General features: G+C 44.8%; 1 protein-coding gene across 5 annotated transcripts in view; it reads right to left on the bottom strand.

Moving 5' to 3' along the window:
* GAD1 (glutamate decarboxylase 1) overlaps positions 1 to 21,446 on the bottom strand; it is an 81,204-nt gene that overhangs the window by 36,240 nt on the left and 23,518 nt on the right. For 4 of the 5 annotated variants that reach the window (XM_053265492.1, XM_053265478.1, XM_053265486.1 and 1 more), the window contains 2 exons: positions 16,059 to 16,301; positions 4,590 to 4,680 (listed from right to left, as the gene is read on the bottom strand). In XM_053265492.1, coding sequence (XP_053121467.1) covers positions 4,590 to 4,680; positions 16,059 to 16,301 — 334 coding nt within the window. Of the gene's footprint in view, positions 1 to 4,585; positions 4,681 to 16,058; positions 16,302 to 21,446 lie in introns of those variants that run through there. The other variant, XM_053265502.1, reaches the window with a different exon arrangement.

Raw genomic sequence — 21,446 nt, 5'->3', positions numbered from 1 at the left:
GGGGATTCTATTTAAAAACCTTAAACAAAAAAAGATAGGTTCCAATATGCACAAGCCAACTTCGGAGACAGACAGAAATAAACCTTGAGCTGTCATAAGGATGGGTGCATTTGCATCCTAATGAGAGTTGATTCCACAGTTTACATTCTTGATGTGGGAATTGGAAATGGGCCTCTCTAAGGAGCCAGGGCTAGAGCTAGAGGTGGATCCTGTTGGAGTTCCAATGCATCACCTTTTGCACCAAATATCCTAGTGACCACTAGGGGCATTGGGAGTAGAGATAGTGAGTAAGGGTCTCTCTAACTGTTCTATCTGCCTCTACTCTATGATCCTCAATATGACTTATCAGGTATTTCCTGTGCTGAGTCAGAATCCCTTCCTTTCCTCTTAGAGAGCAGATGGAAACTTCTCTCTCTCCCCCCCTACCTATTCAGTCTGTAGTTCTGTAGATAGGAGTAGGTCTTTCCTATCCAAAGTGTACTTCACCAATAAATCTACTTAGTATTTTATTCCACAAGAATCTCCATGTGTCTTCTCTAAACAGCTGTAACAACTAAACTCTGCAAACTACTCTGTAACTGGAGTGGGTAGCTTCTTTAGGGCTCTGCTCATTAACTGGGGGATAAAAATTCAGAACCCCCCAAAAGATCCAGGGGCCCTAGGATAAATGGTGGCCTGGGCAAGGTTTGCCTTTGGTCCCCGCCCCATGCTCCGCCCATGGTTAGTTCATCAGTGTAGTCAAAATGCATGAGTTGTGCAGGATTGAAAAACCCAGCAATATAAGAGGCTCCGCTGCTGTTCCCAGGCTTCCCAGTCCACTCCCAGTCCAGACTTCCCCAGCAATGCCCATGAAATAGGCCCTGAGCTGCCTCTCAGTAATACTGCCAGTGCTCTTCTGCTCCAATTCTGGGATCCCACTGAAGACTCACAGGCCTTCTGCAGCTTCCAGCGTCTGCCCTTTTCCTCCCTAGCTCACTGCAACAAACAGCCAGTGGCAAAGCTCAGCTCAGCAGCACCCTCTTCAGGTAGGCGCCCTGAGTGATCACCCAGCTTGCCACCCCTAAGGCTGGCCCTGGGTGAACCAGTTCTTCCATGAAATCTCCCAGGATGTGCCTCCAAGTAGGTTAGGAGCCGGAGCACTAATCTAATTTCCTAAAGTGTGTGTGTGCTTTTGTGAACATCTCCTACCCCGACTTACCATTCCTGTGCTGAGATATAGTTCTAGCAGCCCTTTGGTAAATCATCTTTCTCTTGTGGATATTTTGGACTGCTGGTTCTCCCTTCCCAACACTTCCCTCCCCTCCGCCACCTGTGCTGGCCTCCCATGCTTTAAACTATACCATGGGACACCATGACCAGGGGCGGCTTGTTCATGAGGTGAGGTGAGGCAACCACCTCAGGCTCAGGTGTGTCAAGGGGTGGTGAGTGTGGGGATCCTGCCCCGCCCCTCACCACCCAGGGGCCACCTCAGGGCTGGTAGCACCAAAGTCCTTCCCCCATCTCCATGGGGATGGATTTTAAGCTACAGGTTGGGTGGCAAGCAAAGAACTTCTTCTTCCTCCCTCCCTCTCCACCCATTCTGTAGTTTAAAATCCATCCACATATTATTATTATTATTATCATTATCATTATTATTAATAATAATAATAATTCGATTTCTATACTGCCCTTCCAAAAATGGCTCAGGATGGTTTACACAGAGAAATAATAAATAAATAAGATGGCTCCCTGCCCCCAAAGGACTCACAATCTAAAAAGAAACATAAGACAGACACCAGCAACAGTCACTGGAGGGACTGTGCTGGGGGTGGAGAGGGGCAGTTACTCTCCCCCTGCTAAATAAAGAGAATCACCACGGTAAAAGGTGCCTCTTTGCCCAGTTAGCAGGGGTAACTGGGCAAATATCCTTTATATTTATATACTGCTCTTCAACCAAAGTTGTGAAAGTGGTTCACATAGGAAAAATACATAAATAAGATGGTCCCCTGTCCCCAAAGGGCTCACAAACTAAAAAAGAAACAAGGTAGACACCAGCAACAGCCACTGGAGGTTGGATAGGGCCGGTTGCTCTCCCCCTGCTTAACAGAAGAGAGTCACTACTTTTTAAAGGTGTCTCTTTGCTCAGCTAGCTGATCCTCCCCATAGTGATGAGGAGGATCAGGCATGTGTGTTGGGGGCAGGATCAGGCATGTGTGCTGGGGGCAGGATCAGCACCACCACCTCCCCACCTGCTCCCTCTACCCTTCCTAATCGCCACAGGGATGGGTTTGAGCTGCAGGTGGAAGGAGAAAGGATCTCAACCTGCAACTTCAAACCCATCCCTGAGGCAACCAGGGAGGGTGGAGAGAGCGCGTGGGAGGTGGTTCTGGCCCAACCCCAGGACACATGTGCCTGGTCTTCTCCATCGCTGCTGATGTCAGCGTCAGAGGCATGGCCAGGACTCGGCTCAGGCAGCACCTGGGCTCCAGCCAGTGCTGACTGTGGCACTGCTCCCTTTTCTCATGTGTCTGGCCCAATATAGCCTAGCGGCTGCTTTGCCACAATCAATCGATCATCTTTATTCGGTCCATTGACCAGCAAGACAAATAAATACAAAGCAAAAACAAATCACATGATACACTCAAATAATCCCACAAGACTCACCCTACATCAATATACTCCGGATTCTGCTAGCAATGTAGCAAAACTTTGCCACTGGTAAGAAATATCAGCATCCTTCTCTTCAAGAAGAAAATTCACTAACAGATCATTAGGAATATTGCTTCGACAGCAACCAAAACGTCGTGATAATAAGGGTATAATTAAGCATTCCCTAACCTCTTTATACAATTCACAGTGAAGCAGGATATGAGCAACCGTCTCAATTTCATTAGAGCTACAAGGGCAAATTCGTACTTCTATTGGCCAATAATGGAATCTGCCATAAAGTAATGCAGAAGGCAATGCGTTAAAACGAGCTCTAGAAAAGGCCCAGCAACGTTTGGAGAAGGTGATACTAGATAAATATGGAGCAGTAGAAAATCCTAGCCATGATTTTAAAGGTCTATACAGTTTTGGGAGAAGGGTAGTCTTATTTTGTAGCTCAGTATCCAGAAGACATTGGTAAACCAGAGCCTTTGCACCCTGGAGGCCCAACTCCAACAAATATTCAGGGTCTAACCCTATTGACACCAGTTTGTTGACTATCCTTTCAGACCAAGAGGGACAGCGGGCGGGTGGGGGGAGAGATAGCAAGAAAGAAAGGTATTAAACCTACTGGCTGCAAATGAATCTTCAGCCAGTAGTTAATAGCAATTCTCCAAACCCTAGTTTCCACCTTGGGTAGCCTTGCCACAAAACCCCAAATGGATGCATCTACATGCCTGCATACTCTTAATTCTTCTTTTGTATGTGACCCCAAGGAGGAGGAAATGGAACAGAATTAGGCTAACCAATTATTCTGTCATTGTTCAGGGTTTGGCTCACTTGAATGATTTTCTAACATGGGAACTTCACTAGGATAAACATATGAAAGCCCTCTGCTGGCTTAAAATAACAATGGCAGCTTTTCAATGCTGACATTTCATCAGGATTATGATGCATGTATTCATACGTCTGTCCCTGTTAGGGTTGCCAATTTAGGGTAGTCCCCGGATTTTGGCTCCTCCACCCAGCTGCTAAATAAATTCCACTTAGATTTACATGGATTTCAAATGCGCTGCCCAGATTGCCTGGATTTTACTCTGCATCAGATCACATGGGAGGAGAGAGAAAGGGAAAAGTATACAAATCTGTCAAATAAATACATAAATAAAAATGCAAATTAGTTGCAGCATAATTTGTGCAATATGGAAATTAGGCCACCCGGATTTGGGAAGCTTGAACATGGCAACCCTAGTTCCTGCACAAAATGACTCTGGGATCCTTAACATCTTAACTTTCCCCAGAAATATTTCTACATGTGGCCATTTCTACATGTGGCAGGAACGGGGAAAGCCTAACTGGCAATTACATTAACCTGTGTCAGCTTAGGCTGTAGTGTTCAAGCCTCTGGTAGCTCATGGACCCGAGGAGCTTGGCACCGACCGAAGCTGATGGAAGTCAGCATGGGCTAGGCTCTTTCAGTTGGCTGCCATTTGTTAAAATGCTCGTGTGAAGTGGCCCTAAATGTTTCTAACTTCCATACTTTTTACAAAAGTGTCAAGATACTCAGGCCTGCCTCATTTAGTTTCCTTTGTGAAGCACTGTACACACACAAAGTCCCCACACATGTGGGCTGCCTCCAAGGAATGTGCCTGCAGATCTGTTCTCTCCATTGATGTGGGCATCAATTGGGTAGACATTCTATGAACCTTTTGCCATGACTTATGTGCTACATCATATTATACAATTTTAAATACTCCGTGATGCACCACCATTACTGACACCCTATGCTTGAATGCACAGTTCTTCATTTATGTTTTCAAAGGTATCTATTGTATCTTGGCCCTGACCTTGTGAGATATTATAAGCACCTTTTGGAGCTCAGTTACAGAACCTGTGTTTGTAAAGAATAATAATGCTTTGATTCCTGGCATATATGACAATGAGAAAAGTAAGAGGGTCCTTACATGTTTGTATTAGCAGTGGATGTCAGCCATTCCCCAGCCAAGCCAATGATATCTAGTCCTGTAGAAAGCTGGTTGAAAAAGCGAGGATGACCTAGAAAAGTGAACAGCAGCAGTTTGAGTTCATTCATTCATTCATTCTCTCTCTCTCTCCCCACCACCCCTGGTTTCATATTATTTAATATGTAGCCCAAGCAACCCAGTTTTCTAAGATCTCCTTCATAATGTTATACCTTCAGACTGGAAATGTTATTGCTGTAACATTTGTTATTACTATATACACCTAGAAAATAGTGCTATTATTTAGGCAGGCACAAATAGCTAAATCCATGCACCTGTCTATTCAGAGAAATTTGCAATAAGAGTTCAGGAGACATTCACACATACTTTATATGAGTGAAAAAATAACTCATGATTGAACAATGAGGCTATGTTGATCAGATTACTCACTGCAGAGAAAGCATCCTCCCCACAACACACACACAATTAAGTTCTATAGACAATGAATCACATAGCAGTGGAAGCAGTTCTAGAATTTCCCATCTTCTGTTCGGAATGCAGATCTAGGAATATCTGAATTATAAGATCCACTACTATTATTTCTACAGAAATTAAAAATGTGATAGGCACCCGCACCTTCTGCTCCAGCATCCTATTATGAAAACAAAAATTCAAGATCTCCTGTTCAGGATGACTGATTATGTATATAAGGGCTGTTTTTAAAGGACCAACTTGTTTCTCATGGGAAATGCAGAAAACAATAATCTTGTGCTGTTTTTCTGAACTAAACTATATCAGTCAGGATACATATAGGGCTTTTTAACATTTGAAGTTTGTCTTGGTAGATGGACCTTCCTTTAACTGTGTGCTTGTTTGAACAACAGAAGAGGACCTGTGAATTAAAAGGGAGAAAAAGGCACCTCAGCAATCCAGAGCTCTTATTTGCTTCTTTTGTCATCACCTGGGGCAGTAGCATGTAAAAGCAGAGTTGTGAGCAAAAATATCCGTGCCCTGATGTTATCGGTGACTTTAAGATGTTGGGATTCTCTGCATAGCCAAGCAAACGTATCATGTGACAATGGATTAGAAGTAAGAAATCCAAATTAACCACTTTACACAATTTAGGGCAGATCAGCACCCCAGCACTAGAGTTGTATGGGAGAGGGAGCTGCTCTCAAAGAATTATTGATATATTTTAGTTGACTGGAGTGTTATTATGTTCATCACTAATTGCATTTCTGTCCCATCCTTCTTACAAGAAGCTCAGAACAACCTGCATAGGTTTTTCTTCATTTTGGCCTATCCTATGAGGTAGATAGACGTCATAGTGACTGGCCCAAGATAAACCAATAAGCTTCATGGCTGCTGAGCAGGGGTTTGAATGCAAGTGATCCCAGCCCAAGTTGGACACTCTGTTATATCACATTCACATTGGCTTTTTACAGTAGGCTCCCTGCAACGATATCACAGAGATTACCTAATAGATGCCCATGACACTAACACAATCATATTATATGTAAAATTGGGCCTTCTTAGGCAATCATAGCAACCACAATAGCAACAGATGAGCTGTATGGAGAAAATATGGTATTTTCTCCATGTACAAAAAACCAGAGCATCTAGTGGTTGGAAAAATGTGTTATCTCGGAAAAAGAAATGCAAAGTTGAGGGAAGAACTAAAAGGCCACATGCAAAAAACGAGTCACAAATATGCATTTATTACACTGATCTACTGAACTTGTAGGAAAGACCCAAAGTCAAATCACCATTACGCTTCAGCTAGAATGTCTTTTAATCAGGAAAATGTGAAACAAAATGATTTTGTTTAAGAGTCTATTCTATTTTTTTTTTTAATCTTAAACCAGTGGCCTTTTCCAAGCAACCTTCTGCAAGGTAAAGGAAACTTTTTTTTGTGGTACAGTACCACAAACTTGATTCTCCCTTGGCCTATGAGAGACAGTAACTCAGAAAACATATTTCATGAAAAACCCTGCTGGCGGTCTAATGGTTTGTTCTGACACAGTGCATAAAACTGGTGAAGTTCAGTGCCTGGCAGCGGAGAAGAACACTGTCAGTTCTCATTAAGATGCACATTAGGCTTGATCCACAGCCAAAAAGGAGGCCTTCCAAAACACACACACACACACACACACACACACACACACACACACACACACACCACCCCAAAACCAACCCCCAAACACCGATTCCTATGATATTTTTCACAACTGGAATGAAAACAGATTTCCCTCCAATGACAAAACATCATTCATTGTTAGTTTCCCAATGCAGAAAAAGCAAAAGCAGAAAAGGTATAAAACCTTCATACTGTGGACAAAAAGGGTAGGTGGCCTGATTCACCACTATCACCAGCAAAACCCAACATCTGTTCCTTATGTCATTAAAATGCATGGCACAAGCAGAAATGGTGCAAGACACTTTAATGCCTGGGACTGAAAATCCAAAGCTGCCCCACTATGGCGACAAAAGTATAGTATTCAAGTCAGAAAATAGGATTATGCCCCCAGCTTGTGTTAGTAAATGTGTTTTCTGGAGTCAATACAGATGTGACATCAAAAAAAAATTGTGTATATGGTAACCAGTAACCGGTTAACTATAGCCAAACATTGGAAAAATCAAACCATGTTGATGGATATCTGGTACAAGAACTTATGGCGTATTGCGATTTCAGAAAAGCTAACCCATATTATTTGGTCCCGTTCAAACCAGACTACAAATAATGAAGCTCTTCACACTATTCATGTGAAGAGCTAGCGGGCTATCTGCAGGGAAGGAGGGTTTTACTTACCTTCCCTGCAGACTATCAGAAGCAGTTCCCTGGGCGGGCGGGCGGGCGGATCACCCACCCAGACGAGTGGCGTGGCTCTCCTGGGGACCACCTGCAGCTTGCCCAGCAGCTTTGGGGGTTGGGTGTGGGGAAGCGCTGCTGTGCAGCGCCCCCCCAAACCCCCAATAATATGCGGTGCATTACTGGGAACCCCCTCCCCCCTGAGTATGCCCACTGCAGCTACAAGCAGCCACAGCTGACACATGATTTTAAAAATGAGGTCTCATTTAACTAGGGGGGCTACTTTGGCAGGCTTGCCACTATGGAGCCACTGGGCTTGCCATCGAGCCCGGTGGTTCTCATGAGCGTGAAAAACTGGGCGGGTTTTGCACACTCACGAGAATAGCCTCAATGCTTTTTATGTAATTCGGTCAGGTCTTATTCTTTACACTAATTGAGGGGGGGGATTATGGTTGTGTTCCTATCTTAGATTAGAGTTTGGATGGATTGATGTATCGGGGTTTGTTGTATTTTGCTGTTTGTGTTTGGATCAATGTTATTTAGCATTGTAAATTTGTTTTAATAAAGAGATTTATTTATTTATTTATTTATTAAAGTCAGAAATTGACCATTAACTGATTTTGAGAGGACCCTTAATTGTGCTGCCAGAGTTGGGGTGCTTCATCCTACGTAAACAGAAGGGCTGATTCTGGGGTACAAGTCATAGTCTTTGACTCCTGAAATATCATACTTCCAAGACAGCAGCTCCTCCAACCACTAGAGTGTCAACACAGGAAGCACGAAGGAGAGATATTTCTTCATGTGGATATTTGGAATGACACTACAGTCGGTAATTGGGTTCAGGGCTATGGCTGTTGTGCTGTCCATTGATTTAGATCGTTCCAGTTCATTTGGACTAGCAGCAATGAGAATGGCACCTGGCTCGATATCTGACATGTGGGTGTCTGGCACATTGAATCAGCCCAAATTGACACCTGCAAAAGTACAATGGTTGCTGTTGCAACTTGCAAGCACTGTAGTCATCTGGAACTGCTTATACAAGGACTGCAAAGGGCACCCTCTCTGTCTTCTTGCCAACCTTTCATTACAAAAGCAAAGCACAGGGTCCTGATCCAACTAAAGGTAACCACACTTAAGTCCCATTTAAGCCAATGGGGTTGAATTAGCTGCAATGATCTTGTCCCACTGTTTTTAGCACTCGTTGCCAGCTAGACATTTAAGAACCTTGCTGCAAAGCTCTTTGCATGGGGGAGAGAAGGCTGGGGAAAGATCCCTGACTGCAAGGCTGGAAAGCTGCTGCTGCCTGTATTAGACAATACTGAGCTAGATGGACCTGGGGTCTGTGTGACATAGTTTACTAAACTTTTAATTATGTTGATGTTTTGATTGTTGTGTTTTTAGGTTGTGAACCCCCCAGGGACTTGCGTATGGGGTGGTTAAAAGGTGTGTTAGATAGGTAGGTAGGTAGGTAGGTAAGTAGGTAGGTAGATAGATAATTTTATCTTTTATGTGGAGGAAAACCTTTTTTGGTATTTGTGCCCAAACACCAACACTTCTATTAAAGGACTTGCCTGTTCTAATATGCAAAAGCAAGAACTGTGTGTTTGCTATGGTCTATGACCTCCCTTCAAGTCCCCTGCCCGGCCTCATGATAAAAACAATAGTTTTAAATAGATAATGGTTTGCCTGATAAGAAGAGAGGTATCAGTTTAAACATTAGGAAGCACTTCCCTAGCAGCAATGGAACAAGGTGCATAATGATACTGTGATACTTTTGTCTTGAAAATAGTTAAAGTTTGGATAATCTCTTGGAACCTAGATTGTATCACCAGTTGCCAGAGGACTCCGCAGATGAACAAAAGGGCAGTTTTTGTGGGTCGGCATCAGTCAGTCCCTAAGCCCAGCGGCAGCAGCTCTTTATGTCCCCTTCCTCTGGGCTGAAAGGGAGCCAGTCTACACTAAAAAGCAGACTAGAAACCAAACCAAACCAACAAGAATATCCTGGGCAGCATCCAGACTAACTACCCTCAGGCTAGAACATTTCATATATAATGATTTTTGCTAATTCCCACCTTACCCTCTGCTGCCTCAATACCTCCCAAAAATATATCCCTGAGGGCTGGGTGACCGGACATACACTGAGCTGAGGGCAGAAGAGGGAGGGGGTTGTCAGCAAAAAATGTTGTGCACATTAACTATTCTAACGTGAGGGCAGGGTTCATCTGACTCTAGGCAAGGTAGTGAGACAACATTACTTATGATATCTGTTCAAGTGCCAGTGCCCAGGTCCTAAAACAGAAATATCATGGAGTTTAGCATATACCAACTAGCTGCAGCAACATCATGTATGAGGCAATGGGTGTCCATCCTGCTATATAGCATTGCAATCTTAGCTGAGCACCTTACTAATATTAGGTGATACAGCTGTCTCTAGTGGGGGCTGGAAATAGTTCAGAATGACAGATAAATGGCCTGCCTGTTTCAATGTCCCATTTCTGTGGGGTAGCATCATAGGTGGTGATAATGGTTGTCCCTAGATAGTAATGCTGGCATTGCCCTGCTGTGACTGGTACAACATATAGCATCAGGCAGCTTAAATATTGTGTGGTAGTGATGATGATGATATTAATAATATTAATGTGTTAATAATAATACTATCTATTATATTAATCCTCGTAGACCATAGGGATGTGTCTCGGCACCCAGCAGATTGGTTGGGCATTGGAGGCTCTCTAGATTGGCTGGGCGGCAGAGGCTCTCAGGAGGCCGTTGGCTGCTGCCAGGGTAAATGGTGGTGGCGAGGAGGAGGCGGCAGCGGGCCTGACCACGCCAAGGAGTCAGGAGGCGGCGGCAGGAGGGAACGGGCAGGGAGGTGGCGCACTCGGCTCTGGTGGCGAGGTGGCGGCTGTTTCGGGACCAGCCACAGTGGCAAGGCGGTGGGCTCCTGAAGAGCACCGGGGGTGGGGGGGCGAAGCGGGTGGTGGCAGCAGGCAAAGCCCCGTCGCCCTGAAGAGCGTGGGGGGCAAAATGGAGGAGGATGCCAGATGGAAGTGAGGGGGGGGACTGGGCAGCGGGGGGGCACAGCCCCCCTGGCTGCTGGGCCAGCCAGAAAGCCAGGCATGCTGGCGTGGGGGGTGTACATAAATGAACATAATACATAAATGAACAATCAAACAAACTTTTTTTGTTAGCCCATAACAAATTGTTCTCTGGGTGGCTCACTACACAACATTAAAACATCCATTAAAAACATACAAAACACATCAAATCATAATACACCCCCCCCAAAACCGCACACAGACACACAATACAAAACAATTTAAAAATCAATATTTAAAAATCAAATTTTAAAAGCCTGAATGAACAGAAAGGTCATTACCTGACATCTAAAACAACAAAGTGATGATGCCAGGCCAAACCTACCGGGGAGGCTGTTGCATAAACAGGGTGCAACCACTGAAAAGGCCATCTCCCTGGTAGCCACCCGCCTCACCTTGGAGCAGGGCCTCTGAAGAAGATCTTAAGGTCTGAGTCGGGACATATGGGGCAAGTCGCTTCTTCAGGTAACCCAGTCCCAATCCATTTAGAGCTTTCAAGGTTTAAACTAGCACTTTGGATTGGGCTCGTAAACAGACTGGGAGCAGTGCAGCTGATGAAGCACTGGTGTGATATGATCAAAGAGCCCAGTCCCAGTTAATAATCTTGCAGCCCTATTTTGAAGTTTCCGGACCGTTTTTCAAAGGCAATCCCTCAGACAACGCATAGCAGTAATCTACGTGAGAGTTACCAGAGCATGAGTAACTGTGGCCAAACTATCTTTATCCAAGTAAAGTCGCAATTGGTGTATCAGCCAAAGCTGAGGATGGGTGCTCTGAGCCACAGGGGTCACTTGTGCCTCTAGAGACAGTGATGGATCTATGAGCACCCCTAAGCGGCGAACCTGGTCCTTCAGGGGAAGTGCAACCCCATCTAGGACAGGCTGAACATCATTCACTTGGGCAGAGGAGCCACTCCGACCAACATGATATTGTAGAGTACTTCCCAACTAAAAAGTTATTTTGTTTCTTTACAGTATCATTTCTTAATTACGAGTCCATACTAGGGGACATTGTAGAGCTTGGCGTGATCACTACTTGAAGCAAGGTCCAAGCAAAGCTGCTCAGAGCCAGTCACCACAGCCAGAGGCGACTTGTGCTCTCTCCTCATGAGAACTTGGGGATAGGGTTAGAATCTGTGCTGGCTCTGAGATTTCCCCGAGGATTTGGAAATATCTCCCTGCCTTGCCTTTGCTTTCAAAAGCTTTTCATTGGGAACTAGGGACACTCCCTGAAGAGGAGCTGGACAAGAATCGCAAGACTGGGGTACCAGTGTGCCTCTCCAGTCTCTACCTGATTCAGATTTCTTTATGCACCAGCCCACATTCACTCAACAGTGCAGAATGTTGAACTAGGTGGACTTTTAATTTGATCCTTATCTGAATCTCTGTCTGGTAGTCAACCTACCTGTTCAGTGACCAGTCCGGTCCCCCTAAAAACTCACAAGCGGAGCATGATGATGGTGATAATTCTGCACTGCTGTTTGCCCCCAGCAATTGGTAAGCAAGGTAATAATGCTTCTGCATATGGAGGTTCCATTCTTGATGGTGATAGCTAATAACCGTTGTTAGGTTTATCCTGCATGATCATCCAGACTAAAGTGTGACAGGAGTTGACATTAAGGGGCAAGAATGTACCACATGCAAGAAGTGCCAGCAGAATTCTGGGAATCACTTATAAATAAACAATTGCTTATGAGAAGCAAATCTGTCTGTCTGATACAATGGCCATTCCCAGAGGGCGATTTTACTTTGCTTCACAACGGAAGGGCAGGTATGCACGATTCGGGTTTTTCACACATGATTCAGGTTTTTCGTTGTGCAGGATTTATGTCCAGGGTAAAAAAATCCACTTTTTGCTTCATTTTTTTGGGCAAATTTGAAATATCAGATATGCCCCATAACTCACAGTACTTCACCCCTCTTAATCCCACAGTAAAGCCTGCTGTCTGGGAAAGGCCACTGTGGGGGAGGATATGACTACCAGTAGTAAGTTCTGGCTCCCAGATGAATTAGATTCTTGTTGGATGAGCGTTTGGCAACCCTATGTTGGATTAGAACAGAATAAGAAGTACCTGTCCTGTTATTCCTGAAGTTCCTGAGGTGTTTTGTAAAGTCTGAATTCATGGAGAGGAGAGCTGGTCTTGTGGTAGCAAGCATGACTTGTCCCCTTAGCTAAGCAGGGTCTGCCCTAGTTGTATATCCAAGGGAGACTAGAAGTGTGAGCACTGTAAGATATTCCCCTCGGGGGATGGAGCCGCTCTGGGAAGAGCAGAAGGTTCCAAGTTCCCTCCCTGGCTTCTCCAAGATAGGGCTGAGAGAGATTCCTGCCTGCAACCTTGGAGAAGCCGCTGCCAGTCTGTGTAGACAATACTGAGCAAGATAGACCTATGGTCTGACTCAGTATATAGCAGCTTCCTATGTTCCTATGCCTAGAGTTTATTATTAGTTCACATTTCTAGTGAAATCAAATTAAAACATTTCAGATAAAAAAGCTCCCCACAATTTCAAAACGGAAAGCCCTCTAGAAACAATCTGAATGAAGAATTTGTATGAAGGATGAGAAACACCCATAAAGGAAATTATGAGGAAAATTATATTTGATTTCTTCCTTGAAAGTGGCTGGAAATGTGAGACTTCTTTTGCATAATGAACTATCTATAGGGTTGCAAGTATTAATGGTCCTAAGGCTCCAAGTTCACCCTTTTCTTTCTGTGGTTTTTTGGGGCATTAAATGTCTTGAGAACATAAAGAAGAAAAACTGCAAATTCAGTGTCATTTATGCCCTCATTTACCTAATGATATTGTTCCCTCAAGATATGAGCGGCTTGCATTTCATCAAGTGATAGAGATTACGACTTTTAAAGCATGTGTGTGTGCTCTCAACGAACAATGCTACAAAATGCCCATTGGAGTGACAAACAGAGATGCTAACAGCCAACTTACCATGGACAATAAGACAAGATCCCCTCTGAGCAGTTTCCAACAGCATGGAAGCTAAGCCCAGGTTTGCAGCCTGACCCTACTTATTTGGCAGCAGCAATGCTGAGGCAATTTTCAGGAGGGCAGGGGAAGCAAAATTCACAGCAAAATTTAAACATCTTGGATATAGCTGAGATTACTACTACTACTACGTCTACTATGGATATTTATATATCACTCTTTGACCAAAGTACTCAAAACTGTTTACATATAGAAATAATTAATACATAAATAAGATGTTCTCCTGTCCTGCAAAGGGCTCACAATCTAAAAAGAAACATAAGGCAGATACCAGCAACAGCCACTGGAGGGATGCTGTGCTGGGGCTGGATAGGACCAGTTGCTCTCCCCCTGCTAAATATAAGAGAGTCACCACTTTAAAAGGTGTCTCTTTGCAGGAGTAACTGATTGACAGATTAAGCTGCTAACAGATTAAGCTGCCAAAAAACAACAACAAAAACAAAACCCCAATATATTTTAAGAACATTTGCTGTCAGTACTTTCTAAGAATAACATGTGATCAGAAAAAATTGAAAGGGGAATTTGCCCCTCCTGTTCCTTTTTGGTGCTCGTGTCAGATATAAGTCTCACTGAGTTCAGTTGGAATTATTAGGTAAGCATGCATTGGATTGCAGCTACTGCATGTATTTTCAAAAAACCGAATAGGCCCATACTGGCTCTCTCTTTACCATTGACTAGGGCCTCCGTGTTAATGCATCTGTGGGAAATAGTTCCCATTGAAACCTGTGGGTATCACTGCTTAGTCTGCTTAGGATCAGGGTATAAGGCTAACATTCTTTTTGACGTTAAATGTCTATGGTTTCTCCCAACCTGGATCAGGAAAGAGCTTTCTAAGGTTAGCATTTTCAGCATCAGAGATAGTCAAACTCTTTGGGAAAGTTCCATAGACTAAATTTTGTTTTCAAACCCGGGGTCTAATTTCTCAACAAAACAAAGGGCAATGGTATAATTCTTGGGCCCCAGTTTTCCCATCCCCAATTTAACAGTTGGGAATGGGAAAGGGACTGTCTGCTCCCACATGCCCAAACATTAAGATAATCGTAATGAGGTCCTTCTCTGAGTGCCCTTACCTTCAGAGGTGAGATGGATTGTGATTGGAGAAAGGGACTTTTGAGTTCTGGTGCCCTGTCTAGTAACAACTTATTTTATAACACTCTCCCCAGGGAAGCTTATCTGATGCTGAAAAGTTACAAAATAACCCACCCAGTATATACTAAGAGCATTTGCTGTCAGTCCTAATAATAATAAATAGCAACAACAACCAGATATAAAAATGCTTTTGAAGAATAGTACATGGTCAGGAATAGGTCACACCGATGCTGACCCTAATTTATTTTTGGCATCAGAAACACCTTTTAAGCACCTGGTGGGCCACTGTGTGAAACAGGATGTTGGACTATATAGGCGTTGGGCCTGATCCAGCAGGGCTGCTCTTATGTTCCTGGGTTGCTGTACTGTGGTACCATGTGGTTTTTTCCTCTCTCTCTCTCTCTCTCTTTTTCTCTCTAACACACACACACACACACACACACACACACACACACACACACACACACACACTGACATCCAGATCAGTACTGCACATGCTGAATACCATTTAACATGCACAATGGGAGGAGGGGTAGCTTTTGTGAATCCCCCCCTTTCATCTGCAGACCCTCTGTACCACCCAAAATATGTCCTTGATGGTCCCCAAACCCTCAGGAACTTTTTTTCAGGGGACACAAAGGGCTGCGGGGGATCAGCAAAAATCACTCCTCCCCCATGTACAAGACATTATTTCACATGCATGATGTTAGTCTGGATGTCAGCCATTATTATTTTTTTAACATTGTTGTAAGTGGCTCATGAAATGTTATTTTAAACAAGGCCAGGATATAAAATCAATGAGCAGCTGGTTTGCACTTTGCAGGCGGGTTGTTTAAGACAACAAAGGAACACTGCCCCTCTGTTTCAGACCACATGGGGGCAGTGTGGTATCCAGACGCACAGACTGCAATTGGAAGAGAGTTATGAAAGTCTGTGAAGTTGTGTATAGTTGTGAAGAATCTCTTTTCAGTGGTGGCACAAATAGCTGGGAGTTTAATTGAGAAAAGGACTCCATGTCAGATTATGAGAGAAAGGCTAGGAGGTCCCTTAATAAAGTCCTCCAGCTGGATCCTCTGACTCCCTCCCCAACCATTTTAGCCAGCTAATGATTCCCATAGTCTTCTAAAAACAGTAGTTAAAAGGGCTAATCCCCCTCTTGTCTCCCTATAATTCAAACACTGAACTAGGAAGAAACATTTGTCAGGTAAATAGTGAGCAGTTTGCTCACAGACACACATTACAGTAGGAAGGATTGATGATCATTTTTATTATAACATCCACATCCCACGTTTCTTCCATGGAACTCGAAGTAGTGTTCACAGAGTAATCAGGTAGTCTCCCATCCAGGCACACTGACCAGACATAGACCTACTTCGCTTCAGCAAAGTTGCTATATCATATGCCTTCAGACCATGGCCAGGTAATGGCCCACCCCCTCACACCCTTGTTTTGTGCAAAGCCCAAGGTATTGCCTCACCTGTTCTGACTCCATATTTCAGTGTATCCCTGCAGTCCACAAGAATCTGCTCAAGTGACTCTGGGTTGTCTGAGAGCTCAAGATTGAAGCCTTCCATTCCTTCCAAGAGCTGATGTGGGTGGTGAAAGTCCAGCACCTTCGTAGACCTGTCAAAGGTCTTCCTCACATAGGTCAGGAGAATGTCCACCACCTCCAGAAGGAACTGCACTGTCTGCTCCTCGCCATTCTTGGCTGGCAGCAAATCTGAGCAAAAACCAACAAACAGCATCCAGTTAGGGGGCAGCAAGAGAGTTCTTTAGTCGTTCCCACCTACTTCATTCTGTTGCCTTCCTACTCTGAAGTACAGATTGCCTTCTTGTGCTACATATGAATTAATTCAGAATAGCTACGCCATGTGCATATTTTACCATTTAAAATGGTGAATAGGTGACGTCCTCATTCTTTCAATATATGCTTACAGGGGACATGGAGTTTCTCATATGTGCTATGAACATATGAAGTTGTCTTATACCAAGACAAACCACTGAGTTAGCCCAGTACTATCTACTCTGACTGACAGTGGCTCTCTGGCAGAGAACTTTCCCATCATCTACTACCAGACCTTTTTGGTGGGGACTAAACCTAGGACCTTCTAGGAATGTGCAGTTTGATTCACCCATGAATGAATCAGATCAAATCAGGGGTGATTCGATTATTCTACCCTGAATCAGATTGCCCTCAAAACAAAGGGCCAGATTTGGGATAGAATAGAATTAAAAAAACACCCACCCAATGTGACCTGAATTGATTTGAGCAATTGGGACACAATTTTGAGGCCTATTTTGCTCAAAATGGCACTTTCCGGGAAGAGCTGGCCTACCAATTGGGATCAGTGGATACGGCTGTCCTCTGAGGCGGGCTGATGCACAGAACCTGGAGCAGAGGGTTGGTCTACTTGCTAATCCCAATTGGTAGACCAGCTCTCCCCAGAAAACCATGAGAGCTGGTCTACCAATTGGGATCGGCAGGTAGACCAACCCTCTGCTCTGGACTTGGTGCATCAGCTCACCTTGAAAGGCAGGTCTACCCACTGATCCCAATCGGTAGGCCAGCTCTCCCCGGAAAGAAGCACTATTTTGAGGCCCATTTCCCCAGCAAAACAGGCCTCAAAATAGTGTCCAAATTGCCCAAATCGATTTGGGTCGAATCAGAGGTGATTCATCTAGGCAGGTGGCCAAGCCATCTGCTTTCGACAAATCAATTTGAGGGTCTGCAATTCGATTCAAGGTTGAATTGAATCACAGATTCTGATTCGTGAATGCCCCCAGGATCTTCTGCACACATGGCAAATGTCCTACCACTGATCTATGGCCCCTTCCTGTAAGTGTTAATGAAAACTATGCCAGGTGTAGTTACTCTAGATTATTCCACACAGAATACAAGAGCGTACTACTTGGCCCCACTGTCATTAAGACCTGCTGGAATTTCCACCCCACCCAAAAGTAAGAGATGGTGAACAATACATTTTCCATTCTTTAGCGGCTCTCATGACTATGAGGGTTGGTTTAGAGAAGAAAGACATTCCTTTTAAATTAGCCACATCTTCCTTTAAATTCAATATCTTCTCATGTTTCCCCCCATTAGGTTGCCAATATATATTTTTTCTGGTAGGGCTTCCATGCCTTTACAACAAGTAGAAATTGAGGAAGTGATGCTTCTCTCTTCTAAGAGGGGGGCTGATTTTCTGCTTGTCACAAAACTATTGAAGGCCCAGGAGCCCTTTGTGGGGGGCAACCCTGACCCTACTCCCACCCCCTTTTCCTGGCTGTTTGTGTATGTACCCGAAGAAATGCAACAGGTCACTGCCCGGCTTTTTCTGGTATAAAGAGAAGGCATGCTCCATCGATGGGCTTTCTTCCTGCTATGCATCTGTCAGTTGTATAACAGGAAGCTGTTACAGAAACAAGAGTGCCGCCGCTGGAGGAGTGCAGTGTGGTAAGATCCCTACTCTCTCCCAGATCCTTCCTGGACAGCCAGTGAAGTAGGTAATCCGGGATCTAATTTTCTTTCCTAGGGATGACTCTAAAAAGCAGTGCATTTCTACCATCCGCTACGAAATCTATCTTCAAGAAAGAGAAAACTTGCACCAAATCTGCACCAGAAAAGAGAAAACTTGCACCATTACCTTCAACCCGTCTTTAACAGATGGGCTTAAAGCAGGGGCCTTTGAAGCCCCCAGAAAATGACGAGGGCCTGATTTGGCGTGACAGCGGGGTGTGGGTGTAGGGGCATGGAATAAATCGACCCCTCCCTCCCCAGCATCTGTGCGGACACCAGATTTCCAAGCAGTCTCTAGGCTGCTGCTATCTCTTGCTGTTCCTGACTCCCCTTGCCCTCCATTCCTTTCTCCCTTTTCAGTGGAACTTCTTCGCTCACCCTCAGCGGGGAAGTGACTTGACTAGCAAGCCAGAGGTTGCCGGTTCGAATCCCTGCTGCTATGTTTCCCAGACTATATAAGAAAGATAGGAAACAATAGATATATAGGCAGCGATATAGGAAGATGCTGAAAGGCATCCTCTCATACTGCGTGGGAGATGGCAATGATAAACCCCTCCTGTATTCTACCAAAGACAACCACATGACTCTGTGGTCACCAGGAGTCGACATCGACTCGTTACCTTTACTTTTACCTTAGCTCAAGGGTTCAAAAGGCATTGTGACTGGCCTGGGATGATGGGAGTTGTAGTCCACCAGCAACCCCCTGCTAATTGGGCAAAGAGGCTCCTTTTAATGTGGTGATTCTCTTTATTTAGCAAAGGGAAGGTAACTGGCCCTCTCCACCCCCAGCACAGTACCTCCAGTGACTGTTGCTGGTGTCTGTCTTATGTTTCTTTTTCGATTGTGAGCCCTTTCGGGACAGGGATCCACCTGAATGATTTATTATTTCTCTGTGTAAACCGCCCTGAGCCATTTTTGGAAGGGCGGTATAGCAATTAAATTAATTAATCATCATCATCATCATCTGGAGAACCCTGTTTGGGAACCCTGCCTGTGTAAACGTTTGGAATAAGAGCCAATGGGGAATTGACCCAGGGCTCTGCACCTTTGGGGCCTGGTTTTCAGCGGCAGGGCTAAACCCTGGATGGAACAGAGGGAAAGGCAAAACCAGACAGACAAGCGGACAGGCAGGCAGGCAGGCGGCAAAGAGTCTTTGCAGTGGCCCCTTCCAGACGAACAGCCACAGGCTCGTTGCGGCCAAGGCTTGCGTGAGCTCTCGAGCCCCCTTCAGCCACGTGTTGACAGATACACGCGTGGAGTGGAGGGGGAGAAGGAGAATGCCACAGGCTGGATTTCTGCTTGCCACACAAGGGACAAGGCGGGGGCGGTCATAATATTAGTTTCGTCTCTGTGTATGTGGGTATTATAAAAACACAGAGACGCAATCCATTCGTATCTATCGATTTAATGAATGTGTTTTCTGCCCTTCATTCAATATTTCCGGGGCGATTCACAAACATACCGTTATACAAAAAAAAGGTAGGAAGAGAGATGAGGGCTGAGCCTCTTCCGTTGCATGTCTATTTGGCTCCTTTGTTGTTTTTTTAAATGCGTACACAAACACACAGAGAGAAAACATAAGCCCTGTTCACACTGTACGCCCGCACAGAGTTGCAGGCATGTATTTCATGTAATGCACGCATTATGTTAAACGGACATACAGCCGCATACCTGTCTATACCCCTACCCTGCATTTGAGCGGCGTGTATCTAGGTTTACTTTTTAAACGAACGCATGCACAGCCAGTCACACAAAAACATGCACATGTGTTCAGACAGCGGTAAAGTCTGAAAATACATATCTGTCTCTATATCTAGACTGAGGATAACACGTCATTCATCGGAGCAAGTGGGCTGTGTGGTTCAGCAGCTCAAGCCACAGTAAATTCGTTGGTCTTTGAGATGCCACAAGAGTAACAATGCAATTCTATAGATGTTTACTTGGAAGTCCAGTAAGTCCTGTTTAGTTCAATGGGACTTCCCTGCAATTAACGGTGCACTGGAGGACTGCAACATGGCACAGCTATCCCTTTGAGACCAAGGGCGTTATCTGAGCATGTGTGGAGTGCCTTTCTCTCACCACTCAAGAAGTCCCACTACTTCTCGGTCCATCTATGATTTGCGGAAGGGCTTTGTAAGTATGACAGCCGGGCAGGCTGACTCAGTGCCTCTCATTTTAGAAATTAGCCAATGTTCTTCTTCCTCTGTTTACTTCCCTTTGGGGTGTAGTAATAGCTTCGTAATTTGGTCTCTGTGGTCTCCACTCCGAATAACTAACTTGAGCACAGCAGGGCTGGCTAACATTTTCTTCTCTCTTTAAAGAAGCCAAACACCTACAGATTGAACAATAAAATAAACAATCCCCCGCCCGCTCCACCCCACACATCACTTGTCATGGAGACCAGCAACATCTGCAGGCCGTCGAGATTGCGACCCATCATCGGTCGTGTGCAGACCTGGGTTACAATCCTCCAAGTCTGCTCTACACGGGACAGCCTTGAATTAGTCCTGTGGGACTGAAATCGCGGATCTCTTCAGAGGACCCTCCGTTTCCGGATGACAGGAGTCAGTCATCCAGCACGATCCACGCAGAGAATATTCCACAGCAGTAAGATTTAAACCCATCTGCACCCGAATCCACATTACAGTGAAACTGAGAGCCCCTTCAGCTGACTATTCAACCTACATCTGCACCTGGCGTGGTGTGGGGAAATCCATCTTGGCAGCAGGATGATACCAATGACCAAGCTATGCAGGGAAAGAGTAAGGGATAATTTGGTTGTCTGTATGGGCTCTAGGTCGGTCTACTTCGCGATAGGGGATGTGCACATTAACTTTCCATCCCATCCTAAATTCATTTAGGTGGATTTAAGCCACTCCAGTACTTTGGAGCAACACCTACGAACACGCTGGATCTTCATACATCCCACAGGAAGATTCAGTTACACTGACTTCTAATCATTTCGACGACCTGTCCACAATCCCACGCATGTTTACATGGAAGTAAATCCCATTGAGTTCAGTGGCGTTTACTCCCAGGTAAACGTGCGTAGAAGAACTACAGCCTGAAACGCAAACATTCAGCTGTTGAAGATCACCCTGCGAGTCATCTTTCCTTACTCGCAGGAATCAATACGACTTTAATCGTGGGAAGCGGTATTGATTTCAGGGACACTTACAAGAAAAGGGCACAATCCAGATCTAGGGAAATCTCCGTCAAGCCCCTCATTGATTTGCATGGGAGAGGGTGCTCTGACTGACCCAAGAGATTTACGATAACCCGACTAACGAGCCAAGCATTGCCCAACTTGTCGTTTTAATGTCAGTTCCTACTTTGAGTAATTTCCCTTAG

The sequence above is a fragment of the Hemicordylus capensis genome, chromosome 1 (genome assembly GCF_027244095.1).
Source record: "Hemicordylus capensis ecotype Gifberg chromosome 1, rHemCap1.1.pri, whole genome shotgun sequence".
In the NCBI taxonomy this organism is placed as follows: Eukaryota; Metazoa; Chordata; class Lepidosauria; order Squamata; family Cordylidae; genus Hemicordylus; species Hemicordylus capensis.
The sequence above is the reverse complement of the archived record's forward strand: the minus strand, read 5'-3'. Positions and strand labels throughout refer to the sequence as shown.